Source organism: Lissotriton vulgaris, chromosome 4_1, assembly GCF_964263255.1.
Source record: "Lissotriton vulgaris chromosome 4_1, aLisVul1.2, whole genome shotgun sequence".
Lineage (NCBI taxonomy): Eukaryota > Metazoa > Chordata > Amphibia > Caudata > Salamandridae > Lissotriton > Lissotriton vulgaris.
In genome coordinates, this window is record NC_141691.1 from 1,595,913,253 (window position 1) to 1,595,934,690 (window position 21,438).

Here is a 21,438-nt window from a genome sequence, read left to right on the forward strand (position 1 = left end):
CGGCGGGGGAGAGGGGGGGTGCACTAGTGTGCGCGCGCGTGTGTGTGTGTGTGTGTATGTCTGCGGAGGGGGGGTGGGTGACTCTGTATGTATGTGCGTGGCCGCTTCTGTGTGTGTGTGTGTGTGTGTGTGTGTGTATGCGCATGCGTGTGTGGTGCTTGCGCTTCCCAGGAGACAGCGCCTGGCCACAGCGCGCGTTCCAGTTACAAATCGCCTGGAAGGATGCGCGTGGCCGGGACTGTCTCCTGGGAATGATAGTTGCTGACAAAAGATCTCCGGCGGAGACGCGCTTCCGCGCGTTGACGCCGAGACCTAAAAAAGAAAACTAAGACTATTCCGGACCCAACCACTAGATGGCGGAATAATGCACAGCATGTGAATCCAGATAATTCTTCAAGGTGCAAAACTACTCCCACTGGTAAGTAACCATTTTGTTTAACTGCCTCTCTTCTCATGGTGATCTGCGGGCTGTGGTCAATCAATTTGCCCCATTGGGTTGAACTGTACGTGGGATGCTTACGAAGCCAGTCAGGCCTAATGATCAGGAGGCAAAATTGTTTGATTCATCTTACGGAAAGGCCTCTGCGGACTTACATAAGCCCTTGAAGGAGACACCAAGGGACAGCGGTAAGGTCCAACTGTGCAGAGTGGAGTACAAGACTGCCCTAAACCAGAGGTGCAAGTAAATCCAAATGGCTTCCTGGGGCAAGCTTGTTCAGGCTTTCTGGCAGAAAGACCCCAGGACTTTGTGGAAGGTGGTCAATGACAATAGCTCTCCGGGGGTTGGTTATTAATAACAACTCTGTTATCACCTCTATAGTAATAACAAGTCTATATCACCTCTATCTGCCCTGGGGCCTTGCTTAACCATTTTAGTGCAATATATAACTCTTGTATTTCCCTGGAGAGTCATGAGACAGAGGTGGTTTTTCCTTTATCGATGGTATTAACCCTGGAAGAGATTCGGGAGGCCATTTTGAAGTCACCATATAACAAGGCACTGTGTCCGGACGGGGTCCCCATGGATTTGTATAAATCCTTACTTGAGTTGTAATTGTTATATTGCCTTTTCCAAAATAGGCCTCCTTGAATCATGGCATGCTGCCATTATTGTTGCAATGTTTAAAATGGTGAGACACAGTCTCCTTGCTGCTGTCGCCTATTTATCTGCTGGACTCAGCTGTGAAGACTGGTGAGAGAGTTGTGCTGGACCACCTCTTGTTATGGGTTGAGGAGCCGGACATGCTGTCGGAGGTGCAGTATGGTTTCTAGAAGGGGCTGGGCACGGTGGAGCAATGCTTGAATTTGCACCTGCAAAAAAGCCAATATACAATCGCTAAGGAGTGCTCCATCTGCCTGTCATTCAAACCTGTCTTTCGCAGTGGTGTCTGGCACGGACAGGAGGTAGCAGGGGCAGGGGGATGCTGGGGAAAGTAGTTATAAAAAAAATAAAATTAAAATTAAGATTAAAAACTTCCCTTCTTGCCTCTTCCTCATCTCGTCTCTCCTTCGTAGTCCTCCCTCGCTCAGACTCAACAAGAAGCACAGTCAGCCAATCCCAACGCTGCCTTAGCAGAGTTCTGATTGGTCTGAGCACCATGTTTCAGGGCTCAGACGCTGACTGGGAGGCTGGGCTTGTTCTCCATGAAGGCTGTACTGCAGCCTGCATGGAGAACATGTTAGTGGACAAGACTGCACTGGGAGGCCCGAGAGTTCTGGCCAAGCAGTCACTGCGCACATACGAGGGTGCTGCCACTCCTCCCCTGCCCCCGCCCCTCACGCAAAGCTTCGGAAGTAGGAGAAAATGAAATGAGAATAACATGAGTTATTATCTTTTTATTTTCCCTTTGTTTCACTGCCAAAAAGCAGTGAGGCGATGCTCCTCCGCCTTATTGAAGGAGCCGCCACTGCTTGTGTAGGGTTGGGAAGGGAGGTGAGGAGCTAGGAAGGGGTCAGGAATGGGATTAAAATGAGAGTAATGTGAATGGATGGGAAGGAAAGCTAAGGAGATCGATTGGAGGGAAGTGAAGAGAATGAGCAGAAAAGGCGTGGTTTGAAAGTATGGGGCTGGTGAAGGGGAAAGGAAATGAAAGAAGGGAAAAGAATGGCTAGTTTACACAGGTAAAGAAAAGGTAGGGAAGTGGAGAGGAAAGATATGAAGGGGTGGGAATAAAAAAGCAGGCCAGGAAAAGGGAAGACAAAGCGAGTGATTAGGGAATTTAAGGGAGGGAAACAAAGTGCTGGGGTGGGGAGGAATGTGTGGGTTGAGATGAGGGAGGGGAGAGAAGAAACTAGGGGAGGCAAGAGGCTAAGGAAGGAAAGTGACGGGAGAGAACAAAAAGGCATAGGAGAAGTGCATGCTAGTGAGTAGGGGGTTGGCTTGGAGGCTTTCTAGATGGAAAATGAGTGCGTGAGGCACGTGTGTGAACGGTTCTTGACTGGGCTGTGGATGGGGCAAAGGATTTAACGGTTTTGGTACATGTGTATTTTCAAGACATTTTTTCGTTACGATTTTCATTCAGTTTTCAGTTCAATTTCATGTGGTTTATTCACTCACCTTTGACCTCGTGCCTTCTCACCTCTTCTTTTTAGTTTACTTTCTTGTGTCCCAGCCCCTGTGGCTTCTGGCCTCAGTGTCCTCAGCTCTAGGCACGAGCAGCGATCCTCCCCGAGTAGCGTTCTGATGTAAATTGCTGCAGCTCCCTGGATACCAGTCTTTTATACAAACCACACGTCACAATAGAGACCAATCCAGCACCACATTACGATTCTGTGGGTGATACCATTAGTTTACTGGGTTACGTGGGTGCTGGGGAAGGCATGGTGACGATCCAATTTCTTGACTGAATCCAAATATTGTCACTGAAAGGGTTTCGGACCATAAATCAGAAAAGAATTCCCGTTCTCCATGATATACTGCCTCAGAACTGTCTCTCTTTCTCTCTTGTGCAGGGGGGTCTCCCCCGTTTAGAATGCACTATTTCCATGTACCCTGGGCCTGTGACATCACAGTGCGGGGCCTGGACCTGCGCATTCCATGCGCCCGGCTGTGCTCCCACTGTAGTGAAGGGACGAAAGCTTTCAAATGCACGTTACCATTTACATTTTACCAATTATGTTTAAAGTAAATGATATTGTCAACATAATGCTCATCCGCACGACAGCACGACGCTCCGCCAATCTATAAACAAAAAGGACTCTGACGAGATCAATCCACATTTTAATGCTTGACACGCTGCCCTCTAATCTCCATCTCTTCCTTGATAATGTGCTAATACCAAATGCGCCCTAATCTCCAAGAAGATGAGCAGAAATGGCTCCTACTGTGGATATTGATTTTTAAGGTGGAATGGGTCATGGGTCTCCCCCCACGAGCCATGCGGCCGTATCATCATGTAGGTTCTGGAATGCGATCATTTTTGGTATCTTGACCGCAAACATTAACTCTAATCAGTGCATGGTTTACTGACAGCAGAGCTCAGAAATTGTGTGGTGCCGAACTCTGTGGTCAGAAAAATATGCAATAACTCGGAGAAATTTGTATCTAATGTATGCGCTCAAGATGCCAAAACTTGGCGCACAGACCCTTTCTACACCGCCGCGGAGCAGCAAATGGCATCACGATTGGGAGTCTAGAACTAACTCTGCGGCTTCCTGGTCACTGCGCCTTTAGTAGTTCCTTGTCCTCTGTTTCTGGAGATGGGGTTTCTAGGGCTGAAAGTGCTCCTCCTGGTGACGTCCAGCTTCTGGCGACCGCACTAACGCAACAAATTATTTGTTCCCCATGCCCTTCCATGGCGCTGCAAGGGCCCTGAATCCCCTCTTTCTCCTTCAATAGCGTGATTAAATCAAAACTGTGGGAGACCCTTACTAACCTGGGGGTTGATGGTGGACTTTTTTGAGGGACTTGCACTTTGATCTATCAGCGTTCTTGAAGTTCGAACCTTTGGGCGAATGCACTGATGGTTTTAAACTCGGCAAAGTTGAAAGATAAATTATCCTTTTATTATGAATTTGTCAGTTTTATGGGGTCATTAGGTCTTGTCACCAATCGTTCTAAAACCTGTACCATGGTCTGCAGGCAGAAGTGTCACAAGATGAGGAGTGTATATCTTCAGGGCCACCGGTGGCTTTTACCCTAATTTTTCATACCTAGATATAGTCTTCAATGCCAGGGGGACCTGCGGACTCTGTAAACCTCAAGTTTGCCACAAGTTTTCGAGTGCGACAGGGTTTATAACTTAGCCTTCCACATTGGTAGAAAACCTGTGGCCCCTCTGTTGGAGGTTCTTAGGATTAAATGCCTCCTTGTTCTTCGTTATGAGGTTGAAATATGGGGCTGTTCGAATGCTGAATAGTGTTGAGGTGTCTCTTAGGTGTCCCCCCGACATGCTCTACCTTTTTTTCTGTACATAAAGAGCTGTGGATTGAGTACGTCAAGAATAGCATCAAAGTGGCCTTTACTTGCCTTGTGGTGTGCAGTATGGGGGAATGCTCATGCCAGTTTTTAACAAGGAGTTTATTCTTGCTTGCTTCTCGTGATAGAGGACTGAAGATACTCTGAAGATACCCTGTCTTCCCTACCTTAACCCTTTCGATGCTGATGACGAGCTCAGCTCGTCATCACCCACGGGTGGCGTGTGCTGATGACGAGCTGAGCTCGTCATGTATCGCGGAAAAGGGAAAACAGCCGAACAGCGCAAAAATCGCCGCAGCATCGATGCGGTTAAGACAGAATTTACCAATTTGGGGAGGCCGTCTCTAGCCCCTCATCTAACCCTTGTTTGGGTCAAAAAGCCTTTTAAAGCCCTTAAAAACCAGCATAGAGAGGAAACCGATTTCTTAAAGTCGTCTGTCAGGGATTATGTGAGGCTCTGTAACCATATTTAGTTTGGGTTTACACCAGTTTACACCACTTGACACGGTTTGCTTTGAACTAGATTTAGACTTGGATTTGTGAGGTAGTCAATTTGATCTATACAAAGTGTTAATTTGTCCATGTGGCGAGTCCTCCCCCCAGAGTCTGCTCCACTTTCTTTTTTTCTGTAAGTTTAAATTGTCTACACTTAGAGGTTTTTAACTCCCATAATTAGGAAGAGTGGAATTAGAAGATGCGGCGATGCCCTGGCCTATCTGTGACAGATAAACTTGCCTACCCCGTGTAAGTATCTATTATTTTTAAAAATGTGTTATAGCTATTAGAAAGTCAATGTTTTTTTAATCACTAGCACTTGGGATATTCGGTTTGGTGTCCCTCTGGAGTCAGCTTGTCATTTGGACATGTCGAACTTTTAGACGTTCCAGAATTCTATTTATCTAGGATGCCAACCGTGGCCATATTGTAACTTTTAATGACTTATTACTTGATAAATTTCGATGTTTTTATGTTTAAGATGTTTTTATTAATTTTTATTAGGATATTTTGAGAAAATGTGTATGATCACGACAAACGCTGTGTTATATTTATGTTGTGCTTTTATGGTCGCTTCTGAATCTGTAGCCGAAATAAAGTTCTTAATAGAATACGATTCTGTGTACCTTTCCCGTGTTATGGTCCAGAATCCAGAATCAGTAAATTATCCTCTTAGCATTGCTAATGCATGTGGCACAAATCCAGGTTCACAAATTTAACAATAAATGTCTGTTTCAACCAATTGTCTCATGAGGGAAAGCTAAAAGGTCATCTTAAACACAAGGTATACATCAAAATTAAGGATGTACAAGTAACCCAATAATTCGGGTTTATGTGAGACTCTGCTCAATAATAAATCAATAAAAATCACACCCAAGCCGAGTTAGACTTCCAAAAATCTGTTGCATTGTTTTGACAAATCTATCAATAGATAGTCGGTTAAACAAATGTTCAATGTCATCACACTGAAAATATAGCATTCAGTGTTCTACAGAATATGGAATCTTTGTTACTAAGCAAGTGCCTTTTGTTTTTAAACAAAACGTAGGCTTGTCAAAATGATGGCTAATTCCTTTCTGGTTGTGTAAACATATTTGACATGTGTACTGACAGAAAGACCCACCAACTCTATTGCTATCACATGTGCTTATTTAAAGTGCATTGTGAGTACCCGAGGGGTTTATGGAAGCATTGGTTGTATTTGGCAGTGGTTAATTGCAACACATGCATGCTCGCATCACAGTTATACATGTGTTGCCTAGGCTCATGGGTGGAGCACATATTCTTAATTCGAGTATGACTTATCCTTGTATCACAAACACATTTTTCTGGTTCCGTTGTTTTTATTGCCTCTTTGTAGCAATAAAACGTCTTTTGAGTTTATGTTCTTTCTTATCTGTTAGAGCCGGATTTCTTTTCAATGCATGTATCTTGCCTCAGCCCATCATTTAGAAATCGGTGCTCAATTGTGTGCCAACACCCTATGGGACAATTTCCGATGTTGTCAATGTTTGCGGAAGATTTTACCAGGCGATATAGCATCTCATAATCTCAGTAATCGGAAATAACAGGCGCAGAATTATTTTTGTTCCAGAAAATGTAACTTTGTTTTTGTTTTGCAAAAACCGTGCAATCACAATTTACGCTCAAATCCCAATAGTTGTTAATGTCCCAATTATACATTCTGAGGCCCTAAATGCTTTTAGTAAAAGTAAGTTTAACAAATAGCCTCATAAACCCGATATGGTATGGGTTCTTGGCAATATCTCTATGATGGGACACTGATGCACAATAGTTGTGTGTTAGCGAGACTTCACGTCTGTGATGCACTTTGACTAGCATGAGGCTGGCTGATGGCCTGACTTAGAAATATACGCACTACGCTTGCCACTGGGCAGTCATGTCGGACAAAAGAATATTTGAAACAAAAGGTATGTTTTTCAGTCAGGGCCTATTTTACCACACCCACAATCAAATGCATCTAAAGTGATTTTGCCACACTGCGCCAATTTGTCGGTAGTAGCCGCTGAAAGTGAAGAGAATCTTATACCAGGCTCTGAATGTAATGGAGAATCAAACACATATTTGCCATCTTTGCCACCCAGGTAGCCACATTTTGGATGAGTATACTATACCTCTCAATGTAGATTATATTCACATCTGGTTCTGCTCACGTGAGTTCTAGGGGAGATTCTCTGTGCACACCAGTTTATGCACTTGTGCAAAGAGGTTGGACACAGAACTATCATATTCATATTAAAAGGATTGCTGTCTCTCGGGTAGCAACGAGAAAGCCACCGCCTAATCATGTTATGCTATGTTATCTTGTGTTGTGTTGTGTTGAGCTGTGTTGTGTTGTGTTTGTTACGTTATGTTATATTGATTTGAATGGCCTTTCTGCGGTTTGGGTACCATCATACCCAGATCTCAAGGATTTGGTCACATACCTGAGTCTGTTGTTCATGTAAGTAGCGTCAGTAGTAGTGTAGATGCAGGTATTATTAGAGTATGTGTTCGGAGCCGTGAGGTGTGGTGGATGAAGTCTCAGGTCTTTACCTATAACCTTTAGAATACTCAATTGGGATAACAGTTTCTCATTCCTTCATACACCGTCACTCTCTTTTGACATGGTGGATTATGGGGCTTTCTTGCTATGCGTATGGGCTTTAGCAGCCATGCTGGTAGTGGTGGCTCATCTCTCTTCTGATTAGATGGACTCAATTTACCACAATGGAAGATCAATATTAAACACCTACCCATAGTCTCAGGAAGTAACCTTGCTACACAAGGTATACCCGAAGCACCTGAAAGCTTTGGTGAAAAGCATGGCTGGTTATATTCACTAGCATGCTGAAGATGCATGCTTGATCTTAAAGTCTCAAGCCTGTATTGTATTAATAAGCAATGAATGTTAGTTTAGTTTTCAAGTCGATTGTCACTGATGCAAAGCAACACCTGTGGTGGGTAAGGGCGGTGATCACTGGTGGCCCAGAGTGGCCAATCAATACTATTGCATTCCAATAGCTAAGTTTGGACATTTGGCGCTCTAGGGATAAGATGGCCAAACAGTCAAGGCTTATTGTAAGGAGTGGTAGGTGTTAGAAATTCAGCTGCTGCATCACACTCAATAAACTAATGTTCAGTCAGTGCTATATAGTTAAACAATACCACACTCTTATTTACATGTGAGTAAAATGAAAGGTTAAGACTGGAGCACGGATGTATGTCATTACAACGCATGCTTTTACAACGCATGCCATTACGATGCAACTTTTACAATGCAAGTCGTTACAACGACTTGCGTTGGGGGGCGCTGGATAGTGAATAGTTTAATTTACTATTCCAACTCCAGTCCCCGTGGATAGTAGGGAAGGTGTTGGATAGTAATTAAACTATTCCCTATCCTAGAGCGCCCACCAGCGCAATTCGTTGTAATGACTTGCGTTGTAAAAGTTGCGTCATAATGGTAGTGCGTTGTAAAAGTTGCGTTGTAGAGGATGTTTCCCCTGGAGCACACACAGAAACCCAGAATGTGGTTGCGCTATCTGGTTATGAGGTACATCCCACATATATTAGAGCTTTCCTGCTCTAGGTTTTTGAATAACATTGAGCCCTATGGACAATGTTGCCTAAAGAGCTAAGTTTGTGATCTCTCTGCTATCTCTGAGACTTCCTTTAGTGTTAATATTCAAAGTTTCAAATGGACAGAAAAGGCAGGCAAAGAAATACTATGTAGCAGGAATGCTCTGATATTCTGGACCTCTTTCAATGGCCTTTCACACTGGGTGCAAATTGGACACATCAGTGGCTGATGCACCATCTGCTGAATTTCCAATAAAATAGCTCAATAATGCATTCAGGGGACATTTGGCAATGTATGTGTTTTTCTAATAGGTTCCCGAGACCAGTATTGGCCATACTATTGTGATAGAAACAATGCTGCACAAGGCTGTCTCTTCTCTTGGTTTGACTCTCTGCTCGTCTTAAGGCCTTCAACATGTTGTACCATTGATTTATATTGAAATTGAATTCCTCACTTTTGTAATATATTTTTTTTACTATTTTCCATCAGATGTTCTAGAGGGGTCTATGACTTGCATGCTAGTTTATATACACTCTAGTTTGTTGTGTATCCACACATTTCTTCTTTTGGCTGACTTTTATTTGTATTACCTATACCCCTGCCCCTGTCTGTCCAAGAGTTGGCGAGTTGAGAATGATATACCCTAATATTGTGGGTGAGCCTTTCTTGTTATAATATAACAGATGGGGGGGGGGTGTTTTTCAATCTCACAGACTTGAGATTTATAGTGGCACTCATATGCTATTGATATATGACACCATATTTACCTATATCTTGTTACGTTACCAAAACACTGCCTGTTTCTCTGGTTTTATTTTGCTGTTCTTCAGATGTTGTTTTATTTCCATGTTTAGCTTTTTTTGCAGAGTGATAAGACTCTTAGTAGGGTCAGTAGGAATGGCAGAAAAATGTTGAACCCTTTTCACTATTAGGGTGAAGTTGTATCACCATTTCTTTCTCTTGTTAGTGTGCAACTCAGGGACAACCAATAAAGCTACAATTTTGTCCACCAAGAGGCATTTTTAAATCACCTTTCTTACTATTCACTACTACACTCTGCTCACCTTCACCCTCACGAACACAGTTCATGTAGGAGTATCATCTTAGGTATTTTCAAAGAGCGCTCCTCCAGTTTTGTGAGGTTGTAGCCGGCACCACTAACCTAGTTGTTAGTGGTGTGAGGAGGAACCCAATAATGAAGCATGTCACCACATGGTGGATTAGGGTTTTCTGTCCTTAAATCAGAGATGTTTGTAGGTTCTGTCCGTTTTTATTTACTCCGAGTATTACAGAGGATGTCTATGCCCCTTGAAGTTGCTTGATTTGATCAGAACCCTTGCATCTTGTGTGTGTCTGGATTATATTTGAGAGCGATGCAGGTTGGGTCTTTTAATGCTTCCCTTTAGTTCTTGTTGTCTTGATGACCAATAAAGGATTTAACCGAAAATACTCCAATAACAATTTTCTCCCAGAATAAACAAAATGGTGTTTTTAAGAGTGCCAGGAACCTTGATGCTCAGTTCCATGTGCCTACCCTATAGCCAGTTGTCCAGTCAGGGCACAGTTCATGTGTTACCAGCTAAGGGCACAACTGGTCTCCTAGATCTGGCAATGGGTGGCAGATATTGCAGAGGGTCAGCACTTTCTTCAAAATCTTCCTGGCTCACCATAATGTAAGGGCACATACACTGAGAGGACTGGCTGCAATTAGGATCCCACTGTAAAGTGTGCAATCAAGGACCTGAGTCCAAAGCCCTCACCAGTCCCTACTGTGAACTGGACTTTAGACTTAGAGTCGACCTAGGGATTTGAAATGGGATAACTCTGAAACTGTAACGACCACTAACATGATTCAGATTGTTCTGGATCACTCTCAATGACTAAGCTGACAGGCTCTATGTCCGTTTGAGGTGAGGAAAAGCCAATATTAGCACTCTGTTTACAAGTGGTGTCTCGAGTATGGTGCAGGAGTCACTGTAGATGAAGCAGGAGGATATCTCTATTGATACATGGCCGGAGCAATTTGTTGTCTGTCTATCTCCTGGCTGATACACTGCTTTGTCCTCAGTGGCATCTGCCATGCAGATCCATCAGTCAGCTGGAATTTGTGTAGGTTTTCCTGGCAAGGTGTTCCTTGAATCAAGGATTGGCCCAGACTAAGGCAGGACAACCACCAGAAAAAGATCTGTCTCTGGCAGGCATTTGTTCAGCACTGACATAAAGGTCTGCAGAGAGCAGAAACAACCCTACATCCCACACTGATCCGCAGTTTAGGTATGGCCATTTTTAAGCCCTTATCTTCTGACTGGGCTGCAAACATTGGCAGTAGCACAATTGTTAGTGTCAGAGACGTTCTCAGAGCACTGAAAACTTTTCACACTGGGTGGCATAAAAAAGGACTTCTGCTGAGGAGCTCAGAGGAGCTCTTTATAGTGTGTCAGTTTGGGAATGGTTACCATTTGTATTAGTCTAAGCCTTGATAAATGGCATTTGGCTGGGCTGCCTTAGTGATGACCTTCTTTACCTGGTTATCCTCGGGGGTAAGGAGATGAGAAGGCTTAAGAAGGTGGCAGCATCAAAACAGGCCTCCTCAGGCAGCGGGCTCTGCACTTGGAATTTTGTCTTACATACCTACAAGACAACTTAGCGCTATCAGGGTACACTTAACTACACCAAATATGTCTGCATTTTTTAAATGCTTCTCCTAGCAGTGTGCATGCTTTGATAGAACCCCATGTGATATACCTTTTTAGGGTAACTGCAAAAATAAAAGCAATTTTTTTCTAATGAGTAAAGGCACATTACAAAACGCACATTTGGCCCGTTACTCATTGAGTTCAATGCAGCCTACTATAGGACCTTGTCTTTCATTTCTTTTTGTGTAATTTTGATCAACCTGCAAATGGTGTAAAAATTGCTGCACACAGAGGTGGGATATGTTCTACCAAAGCAGCAGGTATGCAGCCCACTTAATTATTAGAAGTTTTTAAAAAGAAGAAAGTAATGAGTGTTCTTAGTGGGTCAAGGAAAGTAGAAAAGCTCAGCATTGGGAAAGGTTACGTACCATTCTTTCATGGAATTTTGATAGAGTGGTGTCTAGTCATGATTGAAAGTAGGGCCTTTGAAACAAGCCAGACATATGACTGTAACCTGAAAATTAGAGCAATGACATACAAACATCTGCACCTTACACATTGTGAGTTTAAAAGAGTGGAGATGACGTATTCAATTTGGTGCATAGTGCACCCTGTGTTTAGAGAGCTTCAAATGGGTCTATATTTAGAGGAAACATATTAGCCTCATGAAAATGTCAGAAAGTAGACAACAGCCTCAGACAGGCATTCTACCATCTGAAAATGTCTTCGCAAGTAGGATGTGGTTGGTGGGATGATGATGAGTGGTCCAAGCACTGGTTGGATGGTGTGACGTAGGCCAGGTTCTAAAATACATCTCAAAATTCCAAATTGATTCTTAAACTGGCTCTTTGCAGTATCAATTTAGAACTTAAGGAATTAGACTTTGACATGTCCAATGGTATTTAGCAATGTTGTCTCACATATTATGCATACTTATATCTTGCAAGAGTGGACAGGAGTCTCAGTGGTTATCCTTAATGGGATCCTGTCAGTTCTGAGTAGTCTGAGTTGGTAGTCCCAGTTCATTCAAGAAAATATATTACCCCAAGTTATCCCAGGGATACTGCCAGGCATCCTTATTTTTCATATATTCATTCACCCCTTGACACAGAAGGCTGTACAGTGTAAGCTGAGGTTGCAAGTGCCTGTGGATGAATCACATTTGTAATAATGTACATGCAGGGACTGCTTTACTACATACACATTCAAATGGGGGTGTAACCGAACTGTATGACACACAAATATGAGGGAATGCCTGTTTGTTCTGTGCATCTTTTCATTTGGAAACGTACGCCCATTTTACCTGTGGCCATAGGAAAGAACAACAAATAAAGGAGGTAGTCTATATTTTTCTCCTATCCTGAAGGGACGTTGTGTGGGAGTTGCATGCTCCTTTCTTTTCCCACAACCTACTCTTCACAAGTCTAAGCCAAAGCATCTTCTCGGAGTTCAGATATGTTGGTCCACAATGATGCTTATGCCAGATAATTTATTGATGCTTATGCCAGATAATTTATTGATGCTTATGCCAGATAATTTATTGTGCTTGTTTAGATACAGGCGTTTTCTTGAGACTGCTTCTTAAACACATGAATATCTATAATAACACAATGTACATTCCAGGCTCCACACAATCATGTAATTGAATATCATTTACTATTTATAGAACAAGCTGATGGGGTTATCCACCATGTCAACAGAAATGTTGGTGTTAATAGTAGTCATAGACAAACATAGGATGGTTGGTTCTGCCATTTCTTACATAATCCTGTATTATCGTAAACTGTTATGTTTCCACAAATTTGCATTAAACTGATTTAATGTGTCACTTTTTCTGCTTCACCCACCCAGTGAGTTTGTCGAATGGTTAATGGAAATTGAAGAGATATCAAAGCCAGAAGAGGGAGTTCATCTTGGACAAGCATTGTTGGAGAATGGCATCATACATCATGGTAACTATCTTACCTTCCAAGTGTTTCTTGTGCCTAATATGTAACCAATAAATATGAGCATGGGCTAAACCCAATAACCCTTAGAACCTGGGTATGCATACAGTCACTAAGACAGTGGCTCCATTGGGAGAAGCGTTTCTCAGCCTAAGATTCTATGGCAAAACAACCACTGTTAATTTGTACTGAAATCACAACTATATTAACTGTTCATTTATAGTAATATTAGACAGATGTATTCATTACTATACCTATGTAACATATCAATTCAGAAAATCTACAAAGTAATAGTTACTTATCACTTTCACTCCACCAAAAATGGAGCTGTGAAAGTGATGAGTAACAAAAAGTTCAAATGTACGCTAGTGTTACATTAATACATATAACAATCCTATGACGTTGTTGACGAAGCACTGTAATCATTCATTAAAACTCACTAAACTTTTATGTTCACCGTATGACACTGCAAATAATTTCTGGTCAACAACAACAATCGTCGACTTTTTGACCCTTCCAATGACTCAAAAAGGGACTTCTTCAGGACAAAAGAGGTGCCACCTATTAAAGAAAGTATCAAGAAAACCCTTTTCAACGTCAGCTGTTAGCAAAATGATTTTGTGTAGCAGGGGGCCATGTTTACATAGATTTTACCTCCCTCCAAGAAAGGACCTCTTAAGTGTACAACTAATAAGTGAATCTGTGTACAAAAAATTGGCATACCGACGTAAGACAATCCTACAGGTTTTCAACCCGTCTATACATCTAGATTCCTACATAATCATAGTGTGTTTTGGTGTTAATTCAACCAAAACAACCCTATAGGAACGTACATGATTGGGCCTAAAAACCAGACATGACAGTTGTAGAAAAAGGTCAATCCCTGGCTGTTTGACATGTTAAACAGTACCTGACACTTATGCAGTTTAATTACAACACATGATCATAACGAAGTATCAGTTGAAATTAAGAGAATATTTACATCTATAATAAATTTTAAATCATACGTTCTTATATAGCGCCTTTCACCGTAAGGTATCAAGGCGCTTGCTTTGGGAACCGGTCTTGGCTTTTCCCTGCGAGATAACCCCTACTGGGCATCCCCAAGGTGAAAGCCAGGCATCTCATCACAGTGGGGCTGTAGTGGAGATTAAGCAAGCTGTTGCCCAGAGTTGCAGAGTGTGAACCCATGATTCAAGTAGGCACCGAGGAGAGAATTATCGAGTCCGTGGACATTTTTGAGCTCGAGACCCTGCCGCGTTGGGGATTGAACCCTGGTCCCGGGTCTGACCTCTTCGTCCGGGTCTGCCTCCTCTAACCGGTGAGCCACACTTCACTGATACTGAAAAGCAGGCATCAATACCCATATCTGCTGAGTTGTTGTGTATAAAACTTTTTGTTTCCATCAAGTGAGACTTATTAAACATGGAAAAATAGCTCACACACCTCACTTTCAAATGAATATATTGTAAGGCCAAAGCATAATGCCATCATAGGATCAATGCTCTGAAATGGCCAGGCAATATCAATAAATGACGCCAGTAACACAACATGAAAGAACATCCACTTTCTGCTTCAGGAAGTAACAAACAATCATAATGGCTCTCCTACTATCGTGCAACAATAAATGTTTATAAAGCACTTAAGGTATTCTTGCCTGAAAGGACAAGAGAGAACTCATCAGTCCTTAAGTAGCTATTCCATATGAAAAATAACCAGTTTATGAGAAAAAAACATGAAAAACAACCACTGTCAGCATCCGAAGTAACCAAAGGGCATAGTTACTCAACTGTTGCCTTGCAACACTAAGGGGTATATTCACAAGAACGTGTGATAACTACCGGAAGAGTAGCATAACGCAACTTTCAACATCGCAGCCTGTCGCGGGAAATTACCCGTGGCAACGTGGAATTCCCAACGCAGCGGTAGCATGCGATAGTCTGCCGAAACCGCGGACAATGTCCGCGATATACAACCACCTCGATAGAGACAAAAGCACACACCACAACACCAAGAAACCTGCGATGGGCCAAAGCGCGATGAGGAAATCAGGGATAAGCAGCGCTAGGCCTGCAACACACACCTGGCAGGGGGGAAAAATCTAATATATAATGTAACAACAAGAGAGAGAGGGAAAGAGGTACTCTTAGACCCCCTGTAGATCAATAAACAACAACAAAAGAGTGACTATAGTACAACCAGGGAACACCTGGTTAAACAACACAGCAAAGGGCAAAAACCAGTGTTTGTAAAAGAGCCCTCACTCACCGACCTGGTCAGTGACATGCTTCATCATAGGGTTCCACCGGAGAGGCCGAATGCCTCCCTGTTGTGCTTCAACGCCTGGTTTACAGCGGAGCAGGATGTTCAAGTGCCTGTGTGGGTGATTGTGAAAAAAACATGAAATTTAAAGGTAACTGGTTCTAGCCTATCAACTAGTTTATTAAAGGCTAACCAATGACCGTTAAAATAAGTGAGACGGATGTAGACTAGCTTATTAGTGTAGCCAGTAACATCCGATTTTAGTGTGTAAAATTGGTCAACATGTTTCTGCTTCTTTATGCTATTAGCTAAGCATTCTTCAGGACCTACTGTGTGTTCCACAGCAGTATGCGCTCCCTAAGGCGCACCCTAACAGGAGGAACAATTTGTGTAGTACAACTCACGGTTATACCGGTGTGGTCTCTCATAGAATCGTAGACCATTAGAGCCTGCAATATAGGATCAACAAAAAGACAAATATGTATTTAACCATATGTCAATTGTGAAACATAAAACAGGTTACAAATAAAATAAAGGCATTACTGTCCCATGCTGTAAAAGTGCAAGACAAATATATTAAGATGTCTTGAAGAGCATCACAAACAACTTTAACCGTGTGTCTCTCTCTGCCCGGCTAGCCCTATTTGGGAAGATTAGAGCCTAGACTGGGCTTGTTTACCAACATAAATTATGGGTGCAGCAAGATGGAGCAAAGCAACCATCTAAAATGAAAAAGTAGTTCTCACAAAGCTCAAAGTTTTAACAGGCGACAAAATTATTTGTAAAAGTGCTCTTTAAAAAACGCTATAATCCCTTGTTTCAATTCGGGATCAAGCTAGAGAATTGTGCACATTTTTAAATGATGAAGCATGTCACCGACCAGGTCGGTGAGTGAGGGTTCTTTTACAAACACTGGTTTTTGCCCTTTGCTGTTTTGTTTAACCAGGTGTTCCCTGGTTGTACTATAGTCACTCTTTTGTTGTTGTTAATAGGTGGGAAAAAAAATAAACAGTAGGGTAAGTGTTGGATAGTGTAGGGGTAGAAATTCCTATTCTAACTCAGGGGGTGCAAAAGTAGGGTAAGTTTTGGATAGTGTAAAGGTACTATGAGTTGTAATGGTATGCGTTGTAATGGTATGCATTGTAATGACTGCGTTGTAATGACATGCATTGTAATTGTACGTGTTGTAGTGTCATGCGTTGTAATGGTTGCGTTGTAATGGCTTGCGATGTAAGGGATGCTGCGCTGTAATGACTGTGTTGTAATGGTAGTGCGTTGTAAAAGTTTCGTTGTAAAGTTGTTTCCCCACTATTAATGGTAGCTGCTTCCAATAATATGTTTCACATGCCAGATCTGTCTGTGATACCCACTACACCTTCTACAACTATGGCTTCAATATTCAACCTTTGAAGTTATACCCGCTTAGAGTCAGAGATTACTGTCTTCAACAGGGGTCTTATCTTTGTGCACACCTCCAAGACTAATTTGTTTAAGGTTAAGATCGACATGCAAATGTTCTTTAGGAAGATTATACTCAATTATTTATTTAGCAATAATGAACTCTGGGAAGCAACGAGGCAGAATTGATCTTGATATTGATACAGTGATGAGTAAATGTGGCTAATATTACTATAAATTAACTATGAATATACTTGTAATTTTAGTAAAAATTAACAGTGACTGTTTTGCCATAAAAGCTAATACTGAAACAGTTGACTTAGTTGCACCTCCGGTTACTACCAGACTCAAAAGCATGTTAGAACTTTCTCCTGTTCAAGCCTTTATATTTGTAACTACTCTTCAGTGACTCGTTTAACTTAAACAATAATATGTGGGTTGTGGCTAATTTAAAAACATGTTATCACAATGCAGACATCTTTTAAAACTATGAACATGTGAACTTAGTTTAGTAATATTGCTAATAGTTTTTAATGAGTAGTAGGGACTTAATACTTGCACCGCGAAAAGGGACACTTTTTCAAAATTTGAGTTTACATTATATTTTCTACAGCATTAGAACAGTATAGTTTCTTTGACAGTACACGTAAAAACCTTCATTTATACCATCAGATGTGGCTTTAGAAGATCCATTTTATGGAAGACTCTCTTTTCATATTTGCTCCTAAACTGCGAATCAAGGCTGACGTTGATGCCCAATTGAGTCCAACTATCAACCTGTGTCCAGTTTGTGCTGCACATTCAATGGATTTTAAGATGAATTATTGCATGCCTCTAGACTGTGCTTGCAAACTCTTTCTTTGGCCTCCTGTGCCCCTTTTTTGTTCCAATTTTACTTCAAAGCTCATGACATTCCTTAGATGCTACAACAGCTACGTTTTTCCCTAAACAATGTGTTCATAAACTCAAGATTTCAAGATCCCCAGAAGGTGGCATCAGGCACATTAATGTTGCAGATTGTGATCAAAAACGAATTGTTTTCTTGAGTCAAGTCCCTGTGATCAATATTGTCTCTATTTCTTTACCCAGTTTCCCATATTACGCAACAGAATGTGACCAGAGACTTATAATAAGCCCCAATAAGCTCTTAAAGACATTTTTTACCCATCCTGTCTTTCACTAGACTCATAATTTCATATACGCCGAGCAACACCCCTATTTTCTCTGTTCAAGCTTTGCTCTAAGATATGTTGTGCTCCTATAATGTGCCAAAGATTTCTATCTGTACAAACCCACTTGTATTTTCTCACCACCTATTCCCAACATGATCATTTTGTCTCGACAGTGTCATTCAGGAGAGTTGGTGTCACAATGATTGTGCCCTCAGATCTCTACTATGTGTTGCCCATAGACTGTGCCTGACACAAACTAATTTGCACCCAGATTATAACTAAACCAATTTGTTCCCCCACGTTGTGCATGTGCATTGGCTATTGCTCCCATTTTCTCTCAGCAAATGGGGGACATTGATCTTGATTTACCTGCTAAGTACTGCTATGCTCTTCATGGTGGCCCTGGGCATATACAAAGAATAGGAAACCCTGCCTGGAAACATGGAAATAGTGGTACTACCCTACTGTCATGGTTTTGTTGGCGACAGAGCTAGCATGGACTCCTCCAATGGAAATGAAGTGAGGAACTGAAAGATGGGCAGATGGGTCATCTATCAATTTTACCTCCCCTCTTTAGATGAGCCCTGAGTTATTAGGGTGTGGCCTTTGTGACCTATTTGTGTCTCCTTGTATGAGGAGAGATGTTTAGTGTCTGAAGTATTGTTTGTGGAAGCATTAGCCCATTGCTCTTATCACAACCTTCCTACTTGGACCAAACGTAATTGTGGCACATTGTATCCTGGCTTCATTTATTTATTTATTGGAAGTTGAGCTCTCATAAACAGTATTAAACACCATGTATAACAACAACAGTCTAGCTATCTTGGTATGATAGTGGCATAATAAAAGGACAACATTTATAGTTAGTGAACATTTTTGTTGACATTCTGGCAATGCCTGGCATAATAGTGGCTCACCCTTGACATTCAGTGGGCATTTTTGCTGATATCTATACTACTATTATAAAGAGAGAACACAATCCTTTGAGCCAGGTAAACTCTGGAACCACAGTGCCATCCAAAACACCCAATACATCATAGGAAATGTCAGGGTAAGCAGATGGACATAGGCTATATACCATAAAAAAATATACCTTAGAAGGGCAAAGTACGTTCTTTCAGAAAGTAGTTCCTTGGAAGTAGCACCATGTCTGAGGTGGGCGTGTGCGTTTTATGCGTGCTGACATCACAATCACGGGTCCGCCATTTTAGTAAAGTAGAAAAGTGCTCGGAGAGCGGACAGGAGCATGGCCAGAAGCGGGCAGGACAGGATGTCTGAGGTGGGCGTGTGCGTTTTATGCGTGCTGACATCACAATCACGGGTCCGCCATTTTAGTAAAGTAGTAAAGTGCTCGGAGAGCGGAAAGGAGCGTGGCCAGAAGCGGGCAGGACAGGAGCGCTGAACCGACAGACTCCGGAGTCCGACATGCCAAGAGCGGACAGGAGCGTGGGCAGAAGCGGGCAGGAGCGCCGAAACCGACAGCCTCCGAAGCCCGGACAGGAGCGTGGGCAGAAGCGTGGCCAGATGCAGGCAGGACAGGAGCGCCGAACCGACAGACTCCGGAGTCCGACATGCCAAGAGCGGACAGGAGTGTGGGCAGAAGCGGGCAGGAGCGCCAAACCGACAGCCTCCGGAGTCCGGACAGGAGCATGGGCAGAAGCAGCCAGGAGCAAGGAAACGGGGGCAAGGAAACAATACCCTGCGCACGTGATGCTGGTAAGTACACTCTGCTGCTCCCGCTGCTGGCCGCTCTGCTGCGCGTCTCCTGCAGCGGTGCTGCCCCAAGCCCCCTTCTGCCCCGGACAACGTCGGGGCGGGCTGCTAGTTATGTATATTTCTGCATGAGTGTAGTTCATCATTAACATATTGGGCCCATTCTTGACAACATACTGGCTAACCATGTTGTGATAACGGCCCATCATTTTCCAGTATATGTGACTATTTGTAAACATTTCTCTAATTTGATCCACAACATTGTTTTTTTTAAGATGACAACAAATGGGCCTGAAAAGAAGAATATATCTACACGTGACAGCAATGCAAATGAGTGATTGATACAAATGTAATTCTTAGGATGAAAACATGTATTTACCAACAATGAAAATCTCATATCTTGTGACAACATGCAGTTTTTCATGAAAATGACAAGCTTCAAGGGGAAATATGCTTGTTTATCAAATTATTTTTTTTGCACTTCATTTGCTTATATTTTATATTATTATTTTTAAAGTTTATTGAACGCACTGGTCCCATTGAGTGTCCTGGTGCTGAACGCTGAGACCATTAAAGTGCATCAATGCGAAGTGTGAATACAGAATGAGAGTGGTTTACGTTTTTCTGAAAACAGCAAGATTAGATCTAGTGCAAATGGTAAGTGGAAGCTCATTCCAATGGGTGGCTAACAGTTCTGAAAGAGACCAACCTCCAGTTTGGGACCTTTTAGCCCAAACGATATACAGGTGATCCCAAAGAACATGAAACACATTAGGGTGAAAAAACAATTGTAAGGGTCCGATTTAAACCAAGCTCAAAGAAATAAAAAGTAGTTTCTTCTATATGGGCAGCTAAAGAAGCCTCATGAAAAGGCACTCACAGCGTGAGGGGAGATTCAGAAGTAATCAAGCAGTTGCATTTTGAATAGCTTGGAACCTGGGTAGTAAACAACCAAGAAAACCCTTTTAGTAAAAGAGATGGCACCTGGCACTACTTGTTGCCTTTGTGGAGGCACAAACAGAAGAACGTTTATTAAAGTGAGAGTATTATGAAGCATGTGGAAGCAGTAACTGTAAAGGGGGGGGGTCCCTGAAACTAGTGAGAAGTACACCTAGGCAGGTATATACATGCTGTGAAATTCCTAAGGCTACTTCATATACAATTTAAACAAATGTATATAAATAAAAGGTTTGACCCTAGAGATAGAGAAAATACAAAATTACTTATTACGATATATTTTTTTTGTTGAAAGACATTTTTTATATAAGATTGATCACAGAACAGAAGCTGTACGTCATTCAAAGTATACTCATTCATTCATACACTCATACTTTGTACTTAGGTTATTATTTGTGTATATATAATACATAATACCAGGATGCTTGTTTCCGGTCCAGGGATAACCTGGCTTGGCAGTTCGGGGTAGACTGCTCCCATGAGGAATAGGGTCAAGACTGATTTGCATATGGGTGGGTCCAAACTGGGGTGGCATGGTGAGCAAAAGAACAATGGATTAAACCCAGATCTTTGCAAATGAGGGCGAATGTTTGCATTGTTTAGCATTCTGTCCATTGTTTGTTCCTTTAGGCTTATTACTTTTGGGCAGGCTCCCTGCGATACTACATGAATGTACTCTTCTGTCGCCTCCACACTGTCAATATCTTCTGTGAGGGAAGGGGGTGAATGACGGGAGATAAAGTTTGTTTGATTCTTGAAGCCTGGCCGATGGACTGTGGCCCAGCGTTCAATCCGCAGTGGCGGGTGAGGAGCGATGCCCTGAAATAGCAGAACAAGTGGTTAGTGATCAGTGACCACT

General features: G+C 42.3%; 1 protein-coding gene across 2 annotated transcripts in view; it reads left to right on the forward strand.

Annotated features, from left to right (window-relative positions):
* PREX2 (phosphatidylinositol-3,4,5-trisphosphate dependent Rac exchange factor 2) overlaps positions 1–21,438 on the forward strand; it is a 1,248,069-nt gene that overhangs the window by 362,183 nt on the left and 864,448 nt on the right. For both annotated transcript variants that reach the window (XM_086965847.1, XM_086965848.1), the window contains exon 11: positions 12,983–13,083. In XM_086965847.1, the coding sequence (XP_086821973.1) occupies positions 12,983–13,083 (101 nt within the window). The remainder of the gene's footprint in view (positions 1–12,982; positions 13,084–21,438) is intronic.